The sequence below is a fragment of the Lagenorhynchus albirostris genome, chromosome 13 (assembly GCF_949774975.1).
Source record: "Lagenorhynchus albirostris chromosome 13, mLagAlb1.1, whole genome shotgun sequence".
Classification (NCBI taxonomy): Eukaryota; Metazoa; Chordata; class Mammalia; order Artiodactyla; family Delphinidae; genus Lagenorhynchus; species Lagenorhynchus albirostris.
In genome coordinates this window covers 88,223,558-88,243,123 of record NC_083107.1, presented here as the reverse complement: position 1 = coordinate 88,243,123, position 19,566 = coordinate 88,223,558, and the positions used below count along the sequence as shown (strand labels likewise).

The 19,566-nt window shown below is 51.2% G+C and overlaps 1 protein-coding gene across 3 annotated transcripts in view; it reads right to left on the bottom strand.

Annotated features, from left to right (window-relative positions):
* Positions 1 to 9,535: 9,535 nt before the first annotated feature.
* Positions 9,536 to 19,566, bottom strand: part of MYT1L (myelin transcription factor 1 like) — a 137,381-nt gene continuing 127,350 nt past the window's right edge. For 2 of the 3 annotated variants that reach the window (XM_060168671.1, XM_060168672.1), the window contains exons 19-21: positions 13,083 to 13,186; positions 9,994 to 10,137; positions 9,536 to 9,676 (exon numbers count right to left, since the gene is read on the bottom strand). In XM_060168671.1, coding sequence (XP_060024654.1) covers positions 9,536 to 9,676; positions 9,994 to 10,137; positions 13,083 to 13,186 — 389 coding nt within the window. Of the gene's footprint in view, positions 9,677 to 9,981; positions 10,138 to 13,076; positions 13,187 to 19,566 lie in introns of those variants that run through there. The other variant, XM_060168673.1, reaches the window with a different exon arrangement.

The window sequence follows — 19,566 nt, the reverse complement described above, 5'->3', positions numbered from 1 at the left end:
CAGGATGCGATGGCATCACAGGCAACCTGCTCAGAGGCCACAAAGCCGGGGAAACCTCAGCTCTGTGTGGCTGGCTGCGTACAACCCACTGCAGTCTGGAGTCTGGAGACCATAGGCCCATCTCCTCCCAAGGGTCTGGACAGCAGGCCTGGGCCCAGAGGGTCACAGTCAGAGAGATGCTCTCAGGACCTGGGGGAACTGCCAGGAGGGCAGAGGCTTCCTTTAGCCATTAGGAAGATGTACACACATCTGAAAAGGCCCGAGAAAGACTTCCGAAAGAAAAGGGAAACGGGAAGTCGCTGTCTTCCACAAGGAGAATTTAGCCTCTGGTTCTACCTCGTGTTCCCCTGACCCGGGAGCTATCACAGCACAGACTCCAGAGGGCTCTGCCCGGCGCCACTGGCATGGCCGGGGGGCAAGTGCAGCCTCCACCCCCTCGCCTACACTGAGTGGAAGCCCGATCTCTGGGTGGGAAGCATCATACTCCGCCCTGCTGGTCCCCTGAGGAATGTTCCAGAAGGAATGCCAGTGTGGCTGTGCGGGGAGGGGTGGACGGAGAGCTCCCGCTGGAGAGCTGGCGGCAAGGGGCCCAGGCCCAGGCCCGCGAAGAGCCCTGAGCGGGGCTGGAAGCCAGCCTGTCCGTTGGCCTTCGGGTCTGAGCCTTCGGCTCAGCAGGGTCATCACCGGCTGCGGAGAGCCAGGGCTGGAGTAGAATTTCTCCGGCTTCGCTTTAGATATCGCCTTCCTAGGCTCCCCTTCAGACTGCTGTTGACCCTGACTATTTCAAGGTCCCAAGACACGGCCTGTTCTTAGGACAATTCCCCCTCTGCCCTTCCGTTGCAGGTTCGTGTGCCTGACACACAGTGAGGCCAAACAAACTGAAATGTCGGAGTTTGGAGCAGAGAAAAAGGTTTATGGCAGGACCACGCGAGGGGAACGGGTGGCTTGTGCTCGAAAACCCCAGACTCCCCAGTGGTTTTCGGGAAAGCGTTTTTATAGGCAGAATTCGGGGTGAGGATTGCAGGCTGTGTGACTTTCTTCTGACTCGCTGGTGGTGAGGTAGCAGGTGGGCCTCCAGGAATCTTGCGCTCAGCCTGAAGTTACCCTCCTCCACCTGGGTGGAGGCCTTAGTTCCTGCAGAAGAACTCAGAGGTACTGCTATGTATATTCCTTGTGGAGGGACCAGGACACTGCCCCAAGGCTGCACTATTGTTTGTTGACTGCCTTTCCGGTGTTTCTGCATCCCCTCCCTTCCTGGATTAGTAACTGTTGGAATCTACCCTTTGGAACAAAGGGAAGGTCTGGGAGGCAGAAGCCTTTTTCCTATTGTTACCGAGTCCAAGCTCGCTCTGCTGGCCACATGACAGGCCAATAAATCAGGGGATGAGGTGTTGAGGCAAGGAATAGTGACTTTATTCAGAACGCTGGGCGTTGGAGAAGATGACAGATTAATGTCTTAGAGTACCATCTTACCGGGGGCTGGATGCCAGTTTCTTTGATAGAACAGAGAGGGGGAGGAGGTGAGAATGTAAAGTAAAAAGGCCTAAGTCTTGTAAAATATCTCCTGGCTTGGCCAGCCTCAGGGAGGGGATGTGTTAATTTCTTCTTTTCTGCAGCCATTCACAGGTGGGCAGGGTCAGGGTGTTTCCCTGTGAGCTGAACAAAGGCACTTTAGTTTAACATTCAGGCAGAGGGTCAGGGTTCTCCAAGGGAGGTCATTATGTGTGATTATAATAACAAAAGCAACGAGAAGCAAAGGTTAAAGTCAAAGAAACAGATCCAACATGGAGTCAGATTTTGTTCTTCCCTGTTACACTACAAAGAACTGGGGCGCACGGAAAGGCTTTTGTACCCGGCGGGGCCCCACAGGGTCCTGCTTGGTTTTACTCCTGTGTTCTTGGCTGGGGGCCTAGTAATAAAAGACTAATGAACAAGAGAAAAAAAACCCAAAAGTTTCTCCAAGGGTGTGCCTACTGTACTCAGGGGGACACCCAGGGAAGTGAGCATCTCAAAGAGGTGGTTTAGAACTCAGGTTTAATCACCATCTTCAGCTACATCTGAGGAAGAAGCCTGTGGAGGCCAGTTATGGGAAGGGGACCCAGAGCGGCAAACAGATAAGGTTCTCACGCAGATTTAAGTCAGGACTTCCCGGTGGATGAGGGTCTCTGGGGATATGGGATCATCCTTCTCCCCAAGCTCAGAGAGGAGACCCCCTTACAAATGGAGATGTCCCTTGTCAATGAAAAACGTCACTGCCATATTAGTGAACAAAGGATGCTACAGCAATCCAGCCACTGAAGCTACCCCTATGCCCTTATGGTGGACCCTGAGGGAACTCAGGATGGAGACAAACGGACTAGGAATTATGGTTTATTGGGTGGACTTGCTGAGGACTTAAGCCCAGGACACAGCCTCTCAGAGAGCTCTGAGGGACCGCTCACGAGAGGTCGGGGGGAGCCAGGATCTACAGGGGTTTTTGCCACAAAGTCCAGGCAGTCAGAACATCAAAGATGACTGTTCATTAAAGAAAACCAGACATCTCAAGTTAAGGAATTTAGCACTTTGCTACGCATGGGAAGAGGCAAGAGTCCGGGCTCATTGAAATCGTCCCTTTGATCCGCACGTCTGCTACCTGGGGCCAGTGTCCTGTGCTTTGCCAACCTGAGTCCCCGCAGGGGCACCGCAAGGGTGGCTGCAGCCCGTTTTGCCTCCATCCTGAGTCCTCTCAGGTCTCACCTTCAGGGCAGCCTGAGTGGCAGGATGGCTGCAGCGTCCTTTGTTTACTGATACGGCAGCAACGTTTTTCATTCACAGCGCCACGAACATAGTTTTGTACCGGGGAGATGAGATGCTGAGAACAAGAGCTGTGCTTCTGGAGCTGCTCCAGACCTTTGCTCAAAGCCCGTCAACCCCCGCCTTTAGATGGGGTGAATGTAAATCTTTAAGTTAAAGGGTCCAGAGACAAGAAAGGAAGCTACAAACAAATGAGAGAGAGAGAGAAAAAAAGCAGATGGAACTGTTGCAGAAAAGAGTGGGGTGTGAGAGGATGGTCACGTTCCAGGTCACGTCCTGGGTCTCCCGGGCACGGCCGCCAGGTGAGGGTCCTTGGCTTTGTGCAGGAAAGAATTCAAGAGCAGCCATGGTAAAGGGAAAGCAGGTTTCCTTAAAGAGACGCACATTCCTTGATAGAATGCAGCCCATCTCAGAAAGCCAGAGGCCCCCAAATATGGGGTGGCTAGTTTTTATGGGCTGGGTCATTTCATAGGCTAATGAGGAAGGAATATTCCAGCTATTTTGGAGAAGGGGCGGGGATTTCCAGGAACTGGGCCACCGCCCACTTTTTGGCCTTTTATGGTCAGTCTCAGAACTGTCATGGCACGTGGGGGTGTGTCATTTAGCTGATAGGCTGCAATGAGCCTATACTGAGGCTGGAGGTCCACGTCTTGGACCTGGTTGTTTCTAATCAGTTCATGTCGTGTCCTCAGTGGCTGTCATTCTTTTAAAGGTTGTGCCCTGCCCCCTTCCTGTCCCAGAACAAGGACCCAGATGGCGAGGAGTCTGACCTCCAACAGAGCCCCAGTCTCCTTATACACTGATTTTACTACATTCGCATATAAATGACACACCTACAGGGTGGGACATGATCAGACAGAAAGGACCAGAAAAGGATAAAAAGGGGATGACGCCCCGCTCCCTTGTGTGTGGCGGAAGCCCCACCTCTTCCCCCGTAGACTAACGCATGCACCTCCCCATCACCAGCCTCACTCCGCTTCCCTTTGTCTTTATTGGTTAAAGTGAATTTCTCTGGCCAGGTGGGTGAGAAGCTTATCTGTGAATTCAGTTCCTCTTCTCCATATAGAGCTTGTGCTGTGTTGATCTCAACTTTGGTTTTGCCTCTCCATCCTGAAGGGAAAAAGAACCCTCTCCTGCTAAGGCAGGGAGCCTGGCTGCGGCCTGAGCAGGGTCCATGCAGATCAATTTGGTAACACATGGAGGACAGCTGCCAGAGGAAGGACCAGAGATTGGAGGAGAGGCAGCTTCCGGTGGGGCTAAGACACCAAACCCTTTCACGTACCAGAGAATGAGACAGATAAGATTCAAATCCAGACATCCAGAAAGGCTTTCTCATTCTGGAAAGCGAAAGGGATCCTCCCCTTATTCTGCAGGAATAAAAGAACTTTAAAAATGTGACCATGAGCTAATCTTTCATGCTTTGCATCAGATAAGCCTAAAGTATTTAGGAACATTTTCGAATCAACACTTCATTGGGTTCCGGGAAAAACTTTTGGCAATACAGCAAATGATAAGATGTTAATTCACAAAGCAAGTGAACTGCAGAGAATTCCAGCTCTCCTAACACTCAAGATGGGAACGAGGAAGCCGGAGGTCTGGCTGCTTCTAGTGTAATCAACCAATCCGGTCACAGCAATGGGGAACCGGATGGAAAGCAGAGGGAGTCCAAAAGCAAGCTTTCAGGGAGGTGCTCTGGGGGTCAGTACCGGCAGATACAGCTCCAAGGGAGCAGTAACACCTGCGAATATTAATGTGGAATAAAATTCATATTTTATGGCAAGACAAGAAAAATTTAAACCTAACAAATGTTCTCTACCTTTTGGCCTCCTCTCTCCCCTGACTGTGCACTGTGTATCTGCATTAGGCATCGACCAGACCTCCCCATCGGGAGCAGTACCTGCTCAGCCATAAAGAGCAGTGTCCTCCCAGCGTCACCTAGAGAATTCCTTAAAGATGGCATTTTTTCTTGATTTTATAAAGGGTCACATGACCCTCCTCGATGATGATGCTTAGATCTGATTATGTCGATCACACCTCAAGAGAACTGGGGAAAACAGAACCCTATAGAGAAGGAAATGAGCAAGGCTCGTAATCTGATCACATGGAGAGAATCTGTGTGATGGTTTTGGTGAATAAACTTCTGGATCTAAGGCGGTGTAAATGCAAAAGAAAAAAGACAATGAATAAAGTTTGTTTTTCTTGATGTGTATTTTAAATTGCTTAAGGCCCAAGGCTCTCCTGCTTTGCTCTGCATTGCTGAGGAGTCCACACGGACTGGAGCTCAGGCTGTTGAAGGAGAGCTCTACTCATGGGAGCCCTGAGTGCAGCCAGGTCTCCCGCAGCAGAAATGGCCCCGGATTAACGGTGCAGGGACTTAGGACTTCGGGGAGCTGAGATGCTCTGGCCGTCAGTAAGGGCTTCTCCTGTTCTTGGAGAGGCCACCTCCCGAGGAAGAGGGGCATCACTTTCCTTCCTGGTGACGGGGCTTCCCGGAGGAGACCGAGGACGGAACTGGACAGATCCCCTTCCACAGGCTTGGGGGATGGCTGGACAGCGAGAATCGTGGTTCTCTCAGTCACTAACACAGGTGGACCTGGCCCAACCTTGCTGCCACTCAGCTGCTCCTTAGCGTGTTTTCTGTACTGTTCACTGGCTTTATCACAAGCATCTTATCACTGAGTCTTCATAACCAGCGTTTCTAGGAACACCATAGTGTTCCGTAAGGTGCATTTGTCATCAGCTGCTCAAACCTTCCTCTGAAATAGGACTTTGGGGTTGTTTTCACTTATCTCAATGCATTTACAGTTGCTTTGGTGTTTTTAGGGGGACTCCTGGAATTACTGGGTCAAAATATGAATTTTATAAGATCTTTGATATTATTGTTCAACTGCTTTCCAAGATGTTTATACCAATTCTCAGGCAAGGGCAAAACAGCTTTCGACAATCAAGTTGAAAGATTCCAGTCACTGCCAGCAGCTCCTTGATGCACCACCATCTGCTTTAACTGCGTTTGATCCTGAAGGGGGGGCTTTTCACAGAGGTGCACCCCAAGGTATGGACAGACAGGTAGCAGGGTCCTAAAAGCATCCCTCCACCCTCCCCCTCCGTCAGCCCTGATGCAGCTGACCAAGCTGTTAGGTATAAAAGAACAACAATGCTCGCTGGGAAGAGGGGCTCAGATGGCCTTGAATCAGCAGAAGACGCCACTGGGACTCTGTTTTGGATTTAACAAAGAGTATGGCGGGTCTCTTCCTCAAGTTTTATATTTTGCGGGACTGTGTCTAGTACAGGTGAGTGTTTTTGGAGTTTCAGAGGGTTACTTTTACTAACGAAGGTGATGGGCAGCTGGGTAACTCATCGTTGTTAAATCATATTTGGAGGCTGATTTAAGGGTTGTGGGGGATCCTTGCTGATGGTGTGGAAGGAACAATGGTGACGATGCTCCCAGGGGACCAATCACAGGGCGAGTGGCCCCCGGAACCCCAGGTGGGAGGTGCTGAGAAAGACGCAGCGTCTTCCTTGGAACTGAACCATCAGACAAAGTTGACCACCTGGACACGTCTCAAACCTCTGTGTCCTGCAGACCCGGGAAGGCAGGGGAGTGAAGCGACCGGGGTGGGAACGTGGTAACCGGAAGCAGCCTGTGAGCCCTCGTGACGCCAGATCTGGAAAAACCCGTAAAGGACGTTCTTGGCTCAAGTGGGAACTTGGGGACGCGGATGCGTGTTACGTAATGATGATGTCATATCTAGAGGGATAACTGTGGCAGTGAGGATGTCCCTGTTCTGGGGAGACGCCTGCGTGTGACGTGACCTTGGGGGAGAGAGTGGGGTGACGGCAGATGTGGCAGAGTGGCTTCCGGACAAGCTCCGCACAGGCACCTCCTGAGCTGCTCACATCTGCTCTCAGGGGCCTCGGAGTAGAGAACGAAACCTCCGAAAACGTTACAGTGAAAGCATCCGGCGTTGGGGAGAAACGTTCCCGGGGGTCCCGCTGGGGGCCCCAGACAGCAAGCACTTCCGGACTCCGGTGAAGAGGCATACCCGGTTAGAGACCCATCGTGCTACAAATGTGGTAACACCTTTTTTATTTAGAGTAAGATGTGTTAACATCCAGCATGACAAAATTTGTACAAAGTTCACAATTTAAAAATGAATATCACTGCAACTTGTGATTCCACACATTTATAGCAAAATTAAAGTGTCAACAAACCCATGCCGTGTAGTACAAAAATAAATCAAACTTCAGTTCCACAGAGAGCACGATAAATATTTATACAAAATTCTGTCTTAATAAATGATTACTTAAATTAACTTAGAAATGAATATGAACAATAAGTTATAATAAATAAACTCTGATGACTCACAATAGTTCCATGTGAAAGGTCAGCATTCTAATATGTGACACTGTTGTGGTCCTTATATAATAGTCACGGGTAACTTTTGATCTGATAATTATGTACCAACGTTAGATGAGCAGCAGACTTGTGCTTAAAACCCCTTTCCATTGTACATAGGTGAGAACAATTAGAATCCCAAACTGATACTACCTATTACTCTACCAAAAGCATCACTATATTGGCCAAGAAGCTGCAGACACGACGGGGCGGGGAGATGCATGTGCCGATATGAACAACGGGGGCCCCCCCGCAAGGAGGCCGGGGCCCTGGATGGGACATATGGCCGCAGGTGACGCAGAGCACCTGGCTTCAGTTCTCAAAAAGGCAATTCTGAGCAGGGCAGCTACAACTAATCACACAACAGAAAAAGGGCTCTCCAGAGAAGGGGCTGCAGAGCCCAAGTCATGACGTAATCTTTTCCCAGCTAATTATTAAAGTCCTCCTGGAAAACTGTAAGCTTTTGTACAGTGAGCAGTCTAAAGTGCCGCTGGGATGTACATATATTTATACATATATATATATACCGAGGTTGAGTATTGTATCAGAGTATTTGCTGTGAGGTCCCTGTAATCTCCCTTAGCATCATCGGGTCAGCCGGGAGGCCTCCTCAGATTCCTCCAGGGTCAGTGTCACGAGGCTACTGACACGGGAATTGCACACCTCCGTACGGATATAGGACAAGGTAAGTGCAAATAGTCGACTGGCACGTGGGGGCAATGACCCTGTAAGTCCTGTTCTGCTAAAAATATTTTTTTTTATTTTTACAAAACCCATCTTTTTTTTTTCATAACAAAATTTTAAGTACTTTTGTACTTCCTGCATAACATCAAGACATGGAAGGAAGGATGCTATTACATGTAAATCAAGTCAACGGCAATCGGAAAACACGACACACGTCGTCCCAGGGACGAGCGAGCAGGGGAGAGCGCAGCCGTGGAAAGTGGTCTTATGCATCACGTAGTGCAGTCGTCGGGTAAAACAATCAATCTCCAGGGTGCAAATGAGTCTAAGATGATCTAGTGTAAAGCAAAAAAGTGCTGAAGTATATTTAGTTACTCTCAACATCTGATTGCATTCATTCTTAGAGAAGGTCATGACAGATCAAACAAGGCTACGCAAACGTTCTATGGTCAACTGGTCTCCAGCGGACGGGACGGGACAGTGGAGCACACTCGTCCTGACTCTGAATAGGACCCGGGCTTATTCAAAGTCAGCGTGGGGTGAGGACACTTCTCGGAGCTGCTGGCCCGCGCAGGCCAGCAGACAGATCAGCCCAGTCGCTCGAGGACTCACAAATCATGGGCCTTCAACCCCGTACGTGACATCATAACAGCAACAACAACTGCAAGAATAATTCTGTTTAAGGTGGAAGGGGAAGTAAATAGTCTTAAATGATCTTTTGAGCGTAAATGAAAACACACAGATTCTGTTAGACAGTTCAGAGGGGCACGGAACTCTCGGGGAGGTAAAAGAAGTTTGTTCCAAAGGGTACTGAGAATGGAAGAGGAAGTCTTCGGGTCATCCACCTCTAATAGGCCCCTGTCTTAACTGAAGGTCCCAGAGTCACACCATGTAATTAATGCTCAGGAGTTAGTTTAAAAAGTGCTGTTTAAGCTGCTTTGAATCTTCTGCCAAGTTTCCATGGCTTGGTGCTGTCTTACAATAAATTACTTATCTCATTTCTTACAGTTAATCCATATGCCATTTCCTTGGAATGCAAAAAACCTCATTTATTGCCCCACCATACACCATCCTCCTAAAACAAACAAACAAAAAAATCACATAATATTTCCAAGCATTGTTCAAAAATAAAGCATTTGTTTTTCGCAACCAATTCTTGCTATGAAACAATATGCACACGAAATGTTTTTCTTAAATTCCGTCAGATCATCCGACGTGAGGCGAAATGCTAACACCTAAAGAGTGGCGGCAGGACCACCAAATGTCATTCAAAGCTGTTTTTGTTTTTTGTCCATTTCGGTTCAAAATACTAAAACATTTAATCACTAAAGCATTAAAAAGAATTTACACTCTATTTATTTTGATCGGCTTACCTCTTCAGAAATATATATACCCTCCAATGTGCATACATTAGCAGCTATAAACATTACATGGCATATCACACTATGTCAGCTTATATGAAAACGTACAAAAATGTGAATGTATTCCAAAACTATTCTGTAGGTACTATCTTTAAAGCAAGACATGAAATCGTTATGAAGTCTTGTAAGCATAACACTGTTTCAAACAGAAATAAATATATAACACTTTCTGGTAAATTACAGCAGCAAAAAACAAGAGGCATCCTTTTTTTAAGCAAGATTCCATCACTACAGCAGCTGTTCAGACCTGAATTCCTCTCACAGCCTGCTTTATATTTTCCAGTAGAGCTTTATTTTCTGGGCTCTGATAACGATCTTGATTTGTATACATGTCCGTCAAAGTAGTCACGTATGCATCAAAATTTTGTTCATTGATTGGATCCTACGAGATATTAAATAGTAGTTCATATGCAACTTTTAGTTTCTTAATAGGATATTCACATCAGCATAAAATAGTATCATAGCATAACGCCACTGTCCTTATCATAGTTAAAAGGCCTTTTCAGAGAGACTTAATCTTAGGGGATCTACTGGTTCAGCCCCACCAGAGTCTCTAGCAATTAACGTTATGGTTTGGGGGAGGTAACCGCCAATATCCGAAGTTCGAAGAACGGTGAAAATAGAAAAGAAAAGCCATCTACTCTAGGATGCGCACCGCACGCGGCCTCCGGGGGCTGCTCCGCGCGGTCAGTCACTTACCATGTGCGGGAGCTGGATGTTGGCGAGACTGTGGATCAGGGACTGGCTCAGGTTGGCGAGTTCGTGGAGGAGGGACTCGTTCTGCTGCTCGATCACTTTGTTCTCCTCCTCGATGGTCTTCAGGCTGCTCTCCATGGTGGTGATCTGAAACGCACAGATGCGTGGGACATGTAACATGAGCCGGCCAGGGGAGCATGCGCCCGCTCCCACAGGGAGAGGCGTCAGCTCCCGAGGCAGAGGAAGAACCTCTCTGCTTAAATGAAGAGGCTTCCACGTGAAGCACAGGTCATTTTCAGGGTCATCGTCTTGTGTGCGTTGAGTCATCACACTTGAGCACGTGGCAACTGGACTCTAAGGGCTTGTCTTTCTGAAAAGGGATTCATGCATTAGGGTGGGCTAGGCTCCTGGGCTGTGTCGACTTTCACTCAATTTTTTAAAAAGTTCTGCTTGTCCTTGTGCATAGAGGATCACATGAGGACTGTGTCCTTGTCCCGCCCTGGTCTTTCCGCTGGTGTGATGGGATTCTTTACCTGGATTAGTATCTTATGCACTGCGGCGACTAATACGTCTTCTTTTTAGCCCGAACTTAATTCTGCACAGATAAGTCTTGAAATATTGATTTATCTGTGAGGCACGTCACTGCCTCTCCTTAGGGTCGAGGCAGGTGTCTCTACCGGCATGTATGACATCTCTGCCTCCCTCCATCGGATAAAGGTCTACCGTGGCTTCCTGGGCAGCTCCTCCTTCCTCTAATATTCCAGAGAGAATTTAAGAGTTGCCGTGGTACCATCTGGCCTCCACCTGCCACCAGACAACCAGCACTTACTACACGGCCAGGCAGGAGAGCTGCCCCCATCTGCGTGGGCTGCAGGGACACAGTCGTGGAAGCGAATAGGCAGCTTGGATGCTGTAGTCAAGGCTGCTTACACGGGTACGGGGGCTCCTGGCAGCCACAGAGCGTGTGCCAGGCTCTGTGGGTCCCCCGCACCTGTGTAGCTTGGCAGCCGCAGGCCAGCATCACAGGGGATGCGTAGGAACAAGACAGAGTTGCCGGACGTGCACCGAGCTCACAGCCTTAGCGCCTTCACGCTGTAACCCCGGCTGCCCCCAGTCACCTGAATCTCTACTTCATAAGCTCTAAACTCTGATGTCTCAGGTAGGGTTTCCCCACTCACAGCCAGGGGGAGGGTGGGGCACGCGGCTGGTTCTGTGCCCCCGGCCCTGGCTCAGCGTCCTCTGCCTGGGGATGGGGATCTTCCTCCCCTCCCTGCCACTGGCAGCGTGTCCTTCGACTACGTGTCTGAGGGACATCTCGTTTCCTGCAGTGCAGGGAGGAGGCCGCTAGGATGGTGTGTGCGTGTTTATACGAAAGCTAGACCTGGCTCAGGATAAAGATAAGATTTATAAGAGACAAACATAGAGCTTAGCAATCACTGATTTGATGATATGAAAAAAATAGATAATCCTTCATACTGTTCTGAGCGTTTTGTTTTATTTTTTTATTGTTTTGGCCATGCTGTGCACCTTGTGGGATCTTAGCTCCCCAGCCAGGTATCGAACCCCTGCCCCCTGCAGTGGAAGCGCAGAGTCCTAACTACTGGACCACCAGGGAAGGCCCCAGTTCTGAGCATTTTCGATGGAGAGACCGTGAACACTGTCCAGGCTCTGGACCTGGGACCCTGCGAGGACCCTGGTCTCCCTCAGTTTCTGCAGTTGTAAAATGGTCAGACTGACCATTCAGTGCCTTTGAAGCAGCAGAATCAGAAGCTATTCTCACACTGAAGGCTCACTGGAGCCCTCAGGTAACACAGGTAAGAGTGGGGCTCTGACAGCTGGGGCTTGGGCTCCGGGGCTATCAGGCGCGGTGACCGTCGCTCCCTAACTATCCCAGCGGCCGTGCTACGGGGCTTCTGGGGGCCGTGCATGTGCCCTGTGTGGCCGGGGTGTGCGGCCTGGAGAGCTCTGTCTTCACCTCCAGTCGCTGGACAAAACGCAGCAGCATGGTCCTCTCCCTCCCGGTGTCACTGACCCGGCTGGAGTTGAGGGGTACCAGAAAGCCCAGCGGCACGGCCTCCACCCCTCCCGCTTTGGTTTTGGATTAAAGGTAAGGAAAACCCTTGCCTGCCTCAGGCACGCCTTGGGCTGCAGCACAGCCGGAGGTGAGGCCATGGTCAGCAGGTGGGCTGGTGTCCGAACAAGTGGACAGAACGGCCAGGCAGAGAACCTCAGCCTCACATCCGCCCGAGGGCACGAAAGGGTAGCCCTGGAGTCCCTGTTGTGACCCTGGTGGGGGCATAGCTGGAGGGCTCCCCTCCCTGGAGAGGCTGTGCCCGCGGGGACGGGGACCAGCAGGGACCTGTCCTTGCCCCCTAAGCCCATGGGCAAGAATTCCAATAAGGCTGTGATGCCCCGAGGGGATGGCTGGGGAGGGGCAGGTCCAGGCCACAGAGGGCGTGGGTTCGAACAGGACAGGAATCCTTGGCGTCGCCTGTGAGTGGCTGCAGTGCTTCCCCATGCCCAGAGCCGGGGCGGGGAAGGCCTGTGGAGAGGCAAACTGGGCGCGCTGGGCCCACGGCTCTGCGGCCCTGGCTGAGCAGTCAGGGGCAGCGGGAGTTGTGGACACTTACCATGCGGACCGCTGTGGGCACCTGGGCTATAGGACCAAAGCCCCTGGGATGGGGCATCTAGTAGGTGCTCAATAAAGGCTCCACCCCTCCCCTCCCAGCAGGCTCGTGAGGCCACGGATAGCAGCGGCCCCCGGGAGCCCAAGGAACAAGCTCCCTGTTCCCGTTTACCGCGTGATGACCTCCGGGCCTTTGCATCCCGGGGCGCGGGGGAAAGAGCTCACCCGCTGCAGGAGCCGCGCTCCTCGGGACCGTCTACTCATAACCACGTGTCATTAAAAATACCAACACAAGAGGGAAAACTAGCCGGCCGGCGGCCCCTCTGTCACAGCTAGTTTTGCCACTGAAATGATCTCAGCAGGACACTGAGAAGAAAGGTGAATAAGTAAAGGGAAAACCGGGCAAGGAAACAGGCAATGGCGGCAGCGCAGGCGGCGGCTCGATTGAGGCGTCAGAAACTGTTACCTGAGTCCGGAGCTTGATCATGTCGGCTTCCATCTGGGAGTTGGATTCGTTCAGCTCCTTGATTTCCTCATCCAGCTGCTTGATCTCCTCATCGTTCTCTACGCCTGAAAGGGCGGAGGGGAGGGCCTTAGAGACGCTGCGCCTGGGAACACTACAGGTAGAACCTGGCGGCGTCGCTCTTTCTAGGTTTGGAACCGAACTTGCTGGGGGAGGGTACTCTTCAATTAAAAACTATAGTCACAGTTTGTGTGTCTTCTATCCCCACTGCCACCCTCCTTACAATCAAGGCACCTAAAAACAGGAAAAATCAGCTGGGGGGACACAGGCCCCCCAAACTGAAAGGCTCCATCTCCCTGGGACGATTAACCAGAGCCTCAGGGTGTGACCCCCCCGACTCCAGCCGAAACCATCTCGTCCCGGACGTGGATTTACGCGGTGCAGCCCGTGAATTGTCTCCTCTGTTTATTCCCTGTCTCTGTCTGCATCTCTGTCTCGCTCCCTCTCTCTTTCTCCCCCATCACTCTGGGAAGGAGCCTGCTGACATATCTGAAAATGAGGCCAACAGGGTCCCTGCCCTCCACAAGCCTAGGTTTTGGGTAGGAAAACTGATAACAGACCGGTAACCAAAAACCCGACTCGGTGGGTGCTGGGGTAGCTGTCCCCCGTGGGAGGATGAGGGAGCAGTGACAGCCTTCAGGCGGGTGGTCGCAGAGGCTCTCTGAATATTGACAGCTAACCAATAAACACGTCCCCCCATCTGAATGGCCAGGGCGTGAAGCTTGGCTGGGCCGCGTCCTGGGGGAGCGGGGCTGTGCAGCCGCCAGCGGGGCCCTGGCTGGGCTGCAGGGGCAATTGTCAGGGTTTACAAGGGGCGTTTTTGAGGCCAGCTCGCCTGGCTGGCTGCCTCCTGGCCTCGCCAGTGTCAGAAAGATCCCGATACTTCTGGTGTTTGACGCTGGTGCCCCACGGCGGAGCGTCCCTAGGGGACGAGCAGGAACCCGGCAAGTGAAGCTACGGGACGACCACACCTGTCCCTCGCACGGCACCTGGGGGAGCTTGGGGGGCCGCTGTCCAGCTCTGTAGAGAGAGGGGTCCAGTCCACCTGGGACGGAGGGCCCCAGACCACCTGGAATGCTGCAGACGCTCCACGGAGGGTTCCTCGCCTCCCAGGAGTCGAGAAGGCAAAGCAAAGGGAGACTGGGGGTCTGAGTCTCAGCTGCTGTTTTTAGCGAAATGGAAAAAAAAAAAAAGATCAGCAAGAGTAAAGCATCTTCCTGCGAAGAACCACGTTTCTCCCACGGCATTATGTCTCCTCATAAAAGCAGTCAGGACGAACGCGTCATCGTGTTCAATTTAATTTCCCATTTAATGATCCCTCCTTCTGAATCGTTTCTCCCCATGGACCTGTCTTAGGTGTGAAGCGAGGCTCACGGACGAGCTGGTCTTGAGCACCTGCCCAAGTCTTCCCTCTTCCCCCTGCTGTGCTCCCACCGTCACCCAGGGGGACGGGGGGTGACCTTAACCAGAGTGATGGCTCTCTCGTCCACGACCCCTGATCAGCGTCTTAGGTCCTCAAGGTGCTTCTCTGCCAGCGTCTTACAAGGTCCAGAACATCAACAACGAAGTCTTCCTTTTTATCAAATGCACCCAGAAAGCATGTCCTAAAGGATATAATAACAAATACTGCCAGGAATGAAACGAGGTTCACCCTTTCTCAGGTGGAGGCCGCCATTCCCCCACGTTTTATATGTGACCAAGTCTTTATGGCAATCTCTCAGAATTAGGGCTTAGGATTGACTGAGTTAGGGTATATAAAACCTGGCACATGGGAGGTCTCCACCGAGGCTGTGGCCAACGCAGTTATTCTTCCATAGTTGAAGTTCAGGTATAGCTCAAGACAAGAATGCATAAAAATAATCACGATAAATGCATAAAAATCCTGACTTGTAAAAACAACTAAATCATGAGGCAGTTTATCATTTAACGAGGATTCGCCACACATTCCTCTAAATTGCTGGTCCTCCAACCGCACGGAGAACATCTCTTATTTTAACATCTCAGTGAAAACTGAATCCTCGGGCTGTGATGGTCGTCAGATTTTCCAAGTGAATTTCTGTTATGATTTCTGGACAAGCTCTTCATGTCATATTTCTTCAGCTTTTCAGATTTGAACAGTTTAAAACTTTCTCTTTTCCTGGGGGTGTTTTGCAGTTTGTGTTGAGGACCAGCCGTGTGAAGAGAGGGTTATCGCATTTTCCTAAGAGGCCCAGAGGATGTCCCTCTGTTCTCGGACCCCGAGGCGCAGCTGCCTTTTAAGATTTCCCGAGCGTTGCTTGCATTCAGGCCCTTTTTGAAGCCACTGTTACCGGTTCTAATGTTCTGCGGCGCGGGCGCTTGCTGAGAGAGGCGGCGCGTCTCCACAAGGCCCCTCAGGCAATGGCTCTGAGCCTCTCTGTAGTGTGGGAATACATTGTGCAAAGGAAACGCGTCGGTTAATACAGGAGCAGTCTTCTCTCACATATTAAATAAAATGTCTCATTTTTACTTGCATATGACACTGAAAGTGTCAGAGAGCAGACATGACTGCGTGTCACGAAGGTACCTCCTGCCAGAGTCTGTATGTGAGGCTGGGGCAGCTCTTCCTGGGGAGCTACCCCCTGTGCACCCCCAGAGCTATTTGATCAAGAGATATGATTCTGGATAATCGTGATAGGAAGGGTGAAAGATGTGCTACGCAACTGCCTGTTTCCAACACCGAGATTTCATGTTTCCCTTGAGAAGTGAGTGGAGTTGTAAGCAAAGCAATCCATTTCAGGGTTGGCGGTTTGCAGATCGCTACCCTATTATAAAACCCAGAGAACGTTGGGAGAGAATAGCACGCCTCGAATTTCCAATTAAACCCCCTTAATTCGCTTGTCAGGAGCACCCCAGCAGCAGTACCTAATATACAGCGAAGCGTATAAGATACACCGTCATGTCAGCATCTTTGTCTTGAGGCTAGATTCCAGCAAACTTAGAAGAATTTTGATAAAATTATGAGACAAGAATGTGGTCTTTCTGGAATATAGGTGAAATCTTGGGAGCCCATTTCACTGGGTTGAATTTTCATGAAAGAGTTTCCAACAATTATTATGTTCTGTTTAATTTTTGTGGAAAACCAACGTCTAAGCAGGGGACAGAGCTCACGGTGCTGGGAGATTTCCTGAAGTCTGGTGGCATTGCTTTCCTTTTCTTTCTTTTCTTTTTTTTGTTTTAACATCTTTACTGGATTATAATTGCTTTACAATGTTGTGTTAGTTTCTGCTGTACAACAAAGCGAATCAGCTATACGTATACATATATCCCCATATCTCCTCCCTCTTGCGTCTCCCTCCCACCCTCCCTATCCCACCCCTCTAGGTGGTCACAAAGCACTGAGCTGGAAGCATTTCTGAACTGCCTTGATGAGGGGTTTTAGAGGTCTGGGGTTTAGAGCCGGGTTTTGAAACATGACAGACCTGGAATCTGAATCCATATCTTGCTACTTAAGAATCCTGTGGTGAGTACTTTCCTTAATCCCTAGACACCTCAAATCCCTCCATTTAAAAAGTCCCTATCTGTCACAGTGGCTGTAAGAAATAAGCTCACTATATAAGATACCTGAGCTATAGCGAGACTCGCCAAACAGGGGCCAAAGGAAAATGTTAAATGCTGTGTTGTCTGAGCAGCCCCACAGCACCAGGGTGTCTGCAGGCTCGTCTCTGCTCTGACCGGAAAGTAGCACAGATTGGTTTTGTCCTGCTGACCCCGTCGATGTGACTGACAAACAGTTAAAAGAAAAGAAAAAATACCGTATGTGGTCTAGTGCAGCGGGCTTCGATACTTGCTGAATTAAAGAATTTAAAAAAGACACACCTCTCCCTCACAAGTCCTAAAACTGCCAGCTGATGGTTTTTACTGTGACTTTAGTTGCCAAAAATGTATATATTTCTAGAAAATTGTATGTTGCAGAGTGCTTTCAGTATATTTTCATCAAAGCCTTGGACTGAGTGTTTAATTTATTAAAAAAAAATCTACTGTGTAAACTAAGTGGCAAATCAGGCTTCATTATCAAAACAATCTGCAGATCAGATCAACCGTCCAACAGAGGTCACCGTAAATCCAATAAAGCACTAGCCAGGGCCCCCACGGTGACCTTTCCGTCTCTAAATTTTATTCTAGGAGATGGACGGATGGATGGATGGATGGAGGGATGAAGATGTGATGAACTAAGGAGCACCGGCTGCAGCACTGTTTCCTCCTGAAGCTCTTGGACCTGCCCTCCTGCCCGCTGGGGGGCGCCCTCAGGAGCCCAGCATTCGTGAGCGGTTCCTCGTTAAGTGTCTGCACTTGTGTGAGCCCAGGACTCGGGAGCAGCCTTTCTTCCGTGACGGTGGGGAAGCTGGGGAAGACCTGGCAGGTGACAGATGGATTCTCAGACTGTCGGATTCTAGTGAGTCACGTGGAATTCGAGGGCCTGGAATTAAAGCCATCCATGTGGACGTGCCCCCAGGTCACCCTCGAGAGCCCCAGGGCACAAGTGCCTGGCTGTGAAGCCCGCTTCTGGAGAGGGGAGAGCGCCCGGTGGGCTCACTGGCCCGTCGGCGGCACTGGGGCACGGCGGGCAGGTAGGCTCACTGGCCCGTCGGCGGCACTGGGGCACGGCGGGGCCCTGGCTGCGGGTGTGCCCTCACAGGTCGCCCGGTACCGCTTTCACCTCTTCACCGCTTTGAGTTTCCTCTTCCTTCTTGGTAAAGGGGAGCGTCAGTACCCACGCTTGGGGCTGCTGGGAATATAAATGAATAAGTGCATGAAATCCCCGGACAGAGCTGCAGGCAGGGGAGGGGGCCTTCCCTCAGCTCACCATCCCAGACAGTAGATGAGAAGGGCAGAAAAACGTTAGTTCTTTTCCTTCTCTCCTGAAGGCTTGGCCAAAAACTAAAACCAAAAAAGCAAAACCCCAAAGCCGCCTGCAGCCCAACTCCGGAGAGATGCTCACAGGCGCAGAGTGACCGTGTGCAGAGGGTCCCGGAGGAGACCCCTGGTAACTCCGCAGAGCCCCAGCTGCTCGGAGAGCTGACCGACGACGTGGGATCATTCAGGGGGAGACACAGAACAGTGAGAGTCTTTGCGGGGAAGAGATGGGAACAGACTCTTCTCTAAACTTCAGAAAGAAAAAGAAAGAACCTTGGATTTCAGAGCCGGAAGGAAACCTCAGAGACTTTTAGATGCACTCCTCCCTCTTCAGATAGACACTCGGGAGAAAAAGCCGGAACCCAGGACGGGAGCGGCCCGGCCCGAGTCAGCCCTAGGGTTCCAGCTGGTCCCTCGGCCGCGGGGCTCAGTCACTGTCAAGAGGACACATTGCACGTGGAGGGTGAGTGACCTCGGGTAAGGTCTGCACTCAGCATGTTCAAGAGATGAGAGGGTGAGAGATGGGCTCTCCCTCACACAGAGTGAGGGCCACGCCTTTGACCGTGAAGGCCGGGCACAGCTGCAGGGTCAGTGACCGCTGAGCTCCCGTCCCCCAAAGAGCAGAAGTGAATTTCCCACAGTCCTGCCCTTTGGTCAGACACACACAGGGATGAGGCCATTTATCCACGGGATGACGTGCCCTGATCTTGGCAGAAAAGGTGCCCCGACAGGTGAGAAGCGAGGGGACCGCCAGCCCTGGGCTCCAGCATGGACTGGGCTTGGGAAGACCTGGGTTTGACCCTCTTCTGCTGCTTCATCTCCAGGTGACCTGGGCTTCCCCGGGTCCTCGTCTGTGGACAAGCAAGTGACCGAACGTACAGCAGGAAGAAACATTCTGAAGACTAAAATCAGGAAGCTGAGCTCAGGTGCAGAGAGGTGGGTGGATGGCGACCCTGCGGGCGACCCCACTGACCAGGGTGGAGCCGGGAGCCGGGTGCCCAGCCTGGGTGAAGGCTGGGGTTGGTTCCTCTCCCAGATGCCACGAGTCCTTTCTGGATAACAGCCGTGACTAGCAGTTACAGAAGGAGGACTCTGAGTGTCGGATGCCCCCATGAGAGGTGCCAGCCTGGGGACTCCTCGCTCTCCCCGGCCGTCCCGCCCGCTGGGAAGCCTCCCCCTCTGGGTGTGCAGACCTGCCCTCTCCACTTCTCTCCCCGCTGGGTCTGCGCTGCGCTCCGTCTATCCGGAGTCATGAGCTGGTGCAGACTCACATCTTTTTGCAGAAGGAGTTTTGCTTTAGCCCCGGGGATGTTGTGCGGGTGAAATGTCAGCTAAATATTTTGCAAAGAGCTCAGTGGATGTTGTTTTCTCTCTGGCAACGCGCCCTGCCCCTCGATGGCTGAGTGAGAAGGGACATTGGTGACCCTGGCGTCTCGGGATGGGCTCCTCACGCTGGTGGGTGAGTCTGAGAACTTCCGTCTAACTGGTGCCCGTCCCCCATCTCCAGCCCCTGAGCCGCCTTGAGCAGAGGTGGGGCTCACGGGGCTTGAAC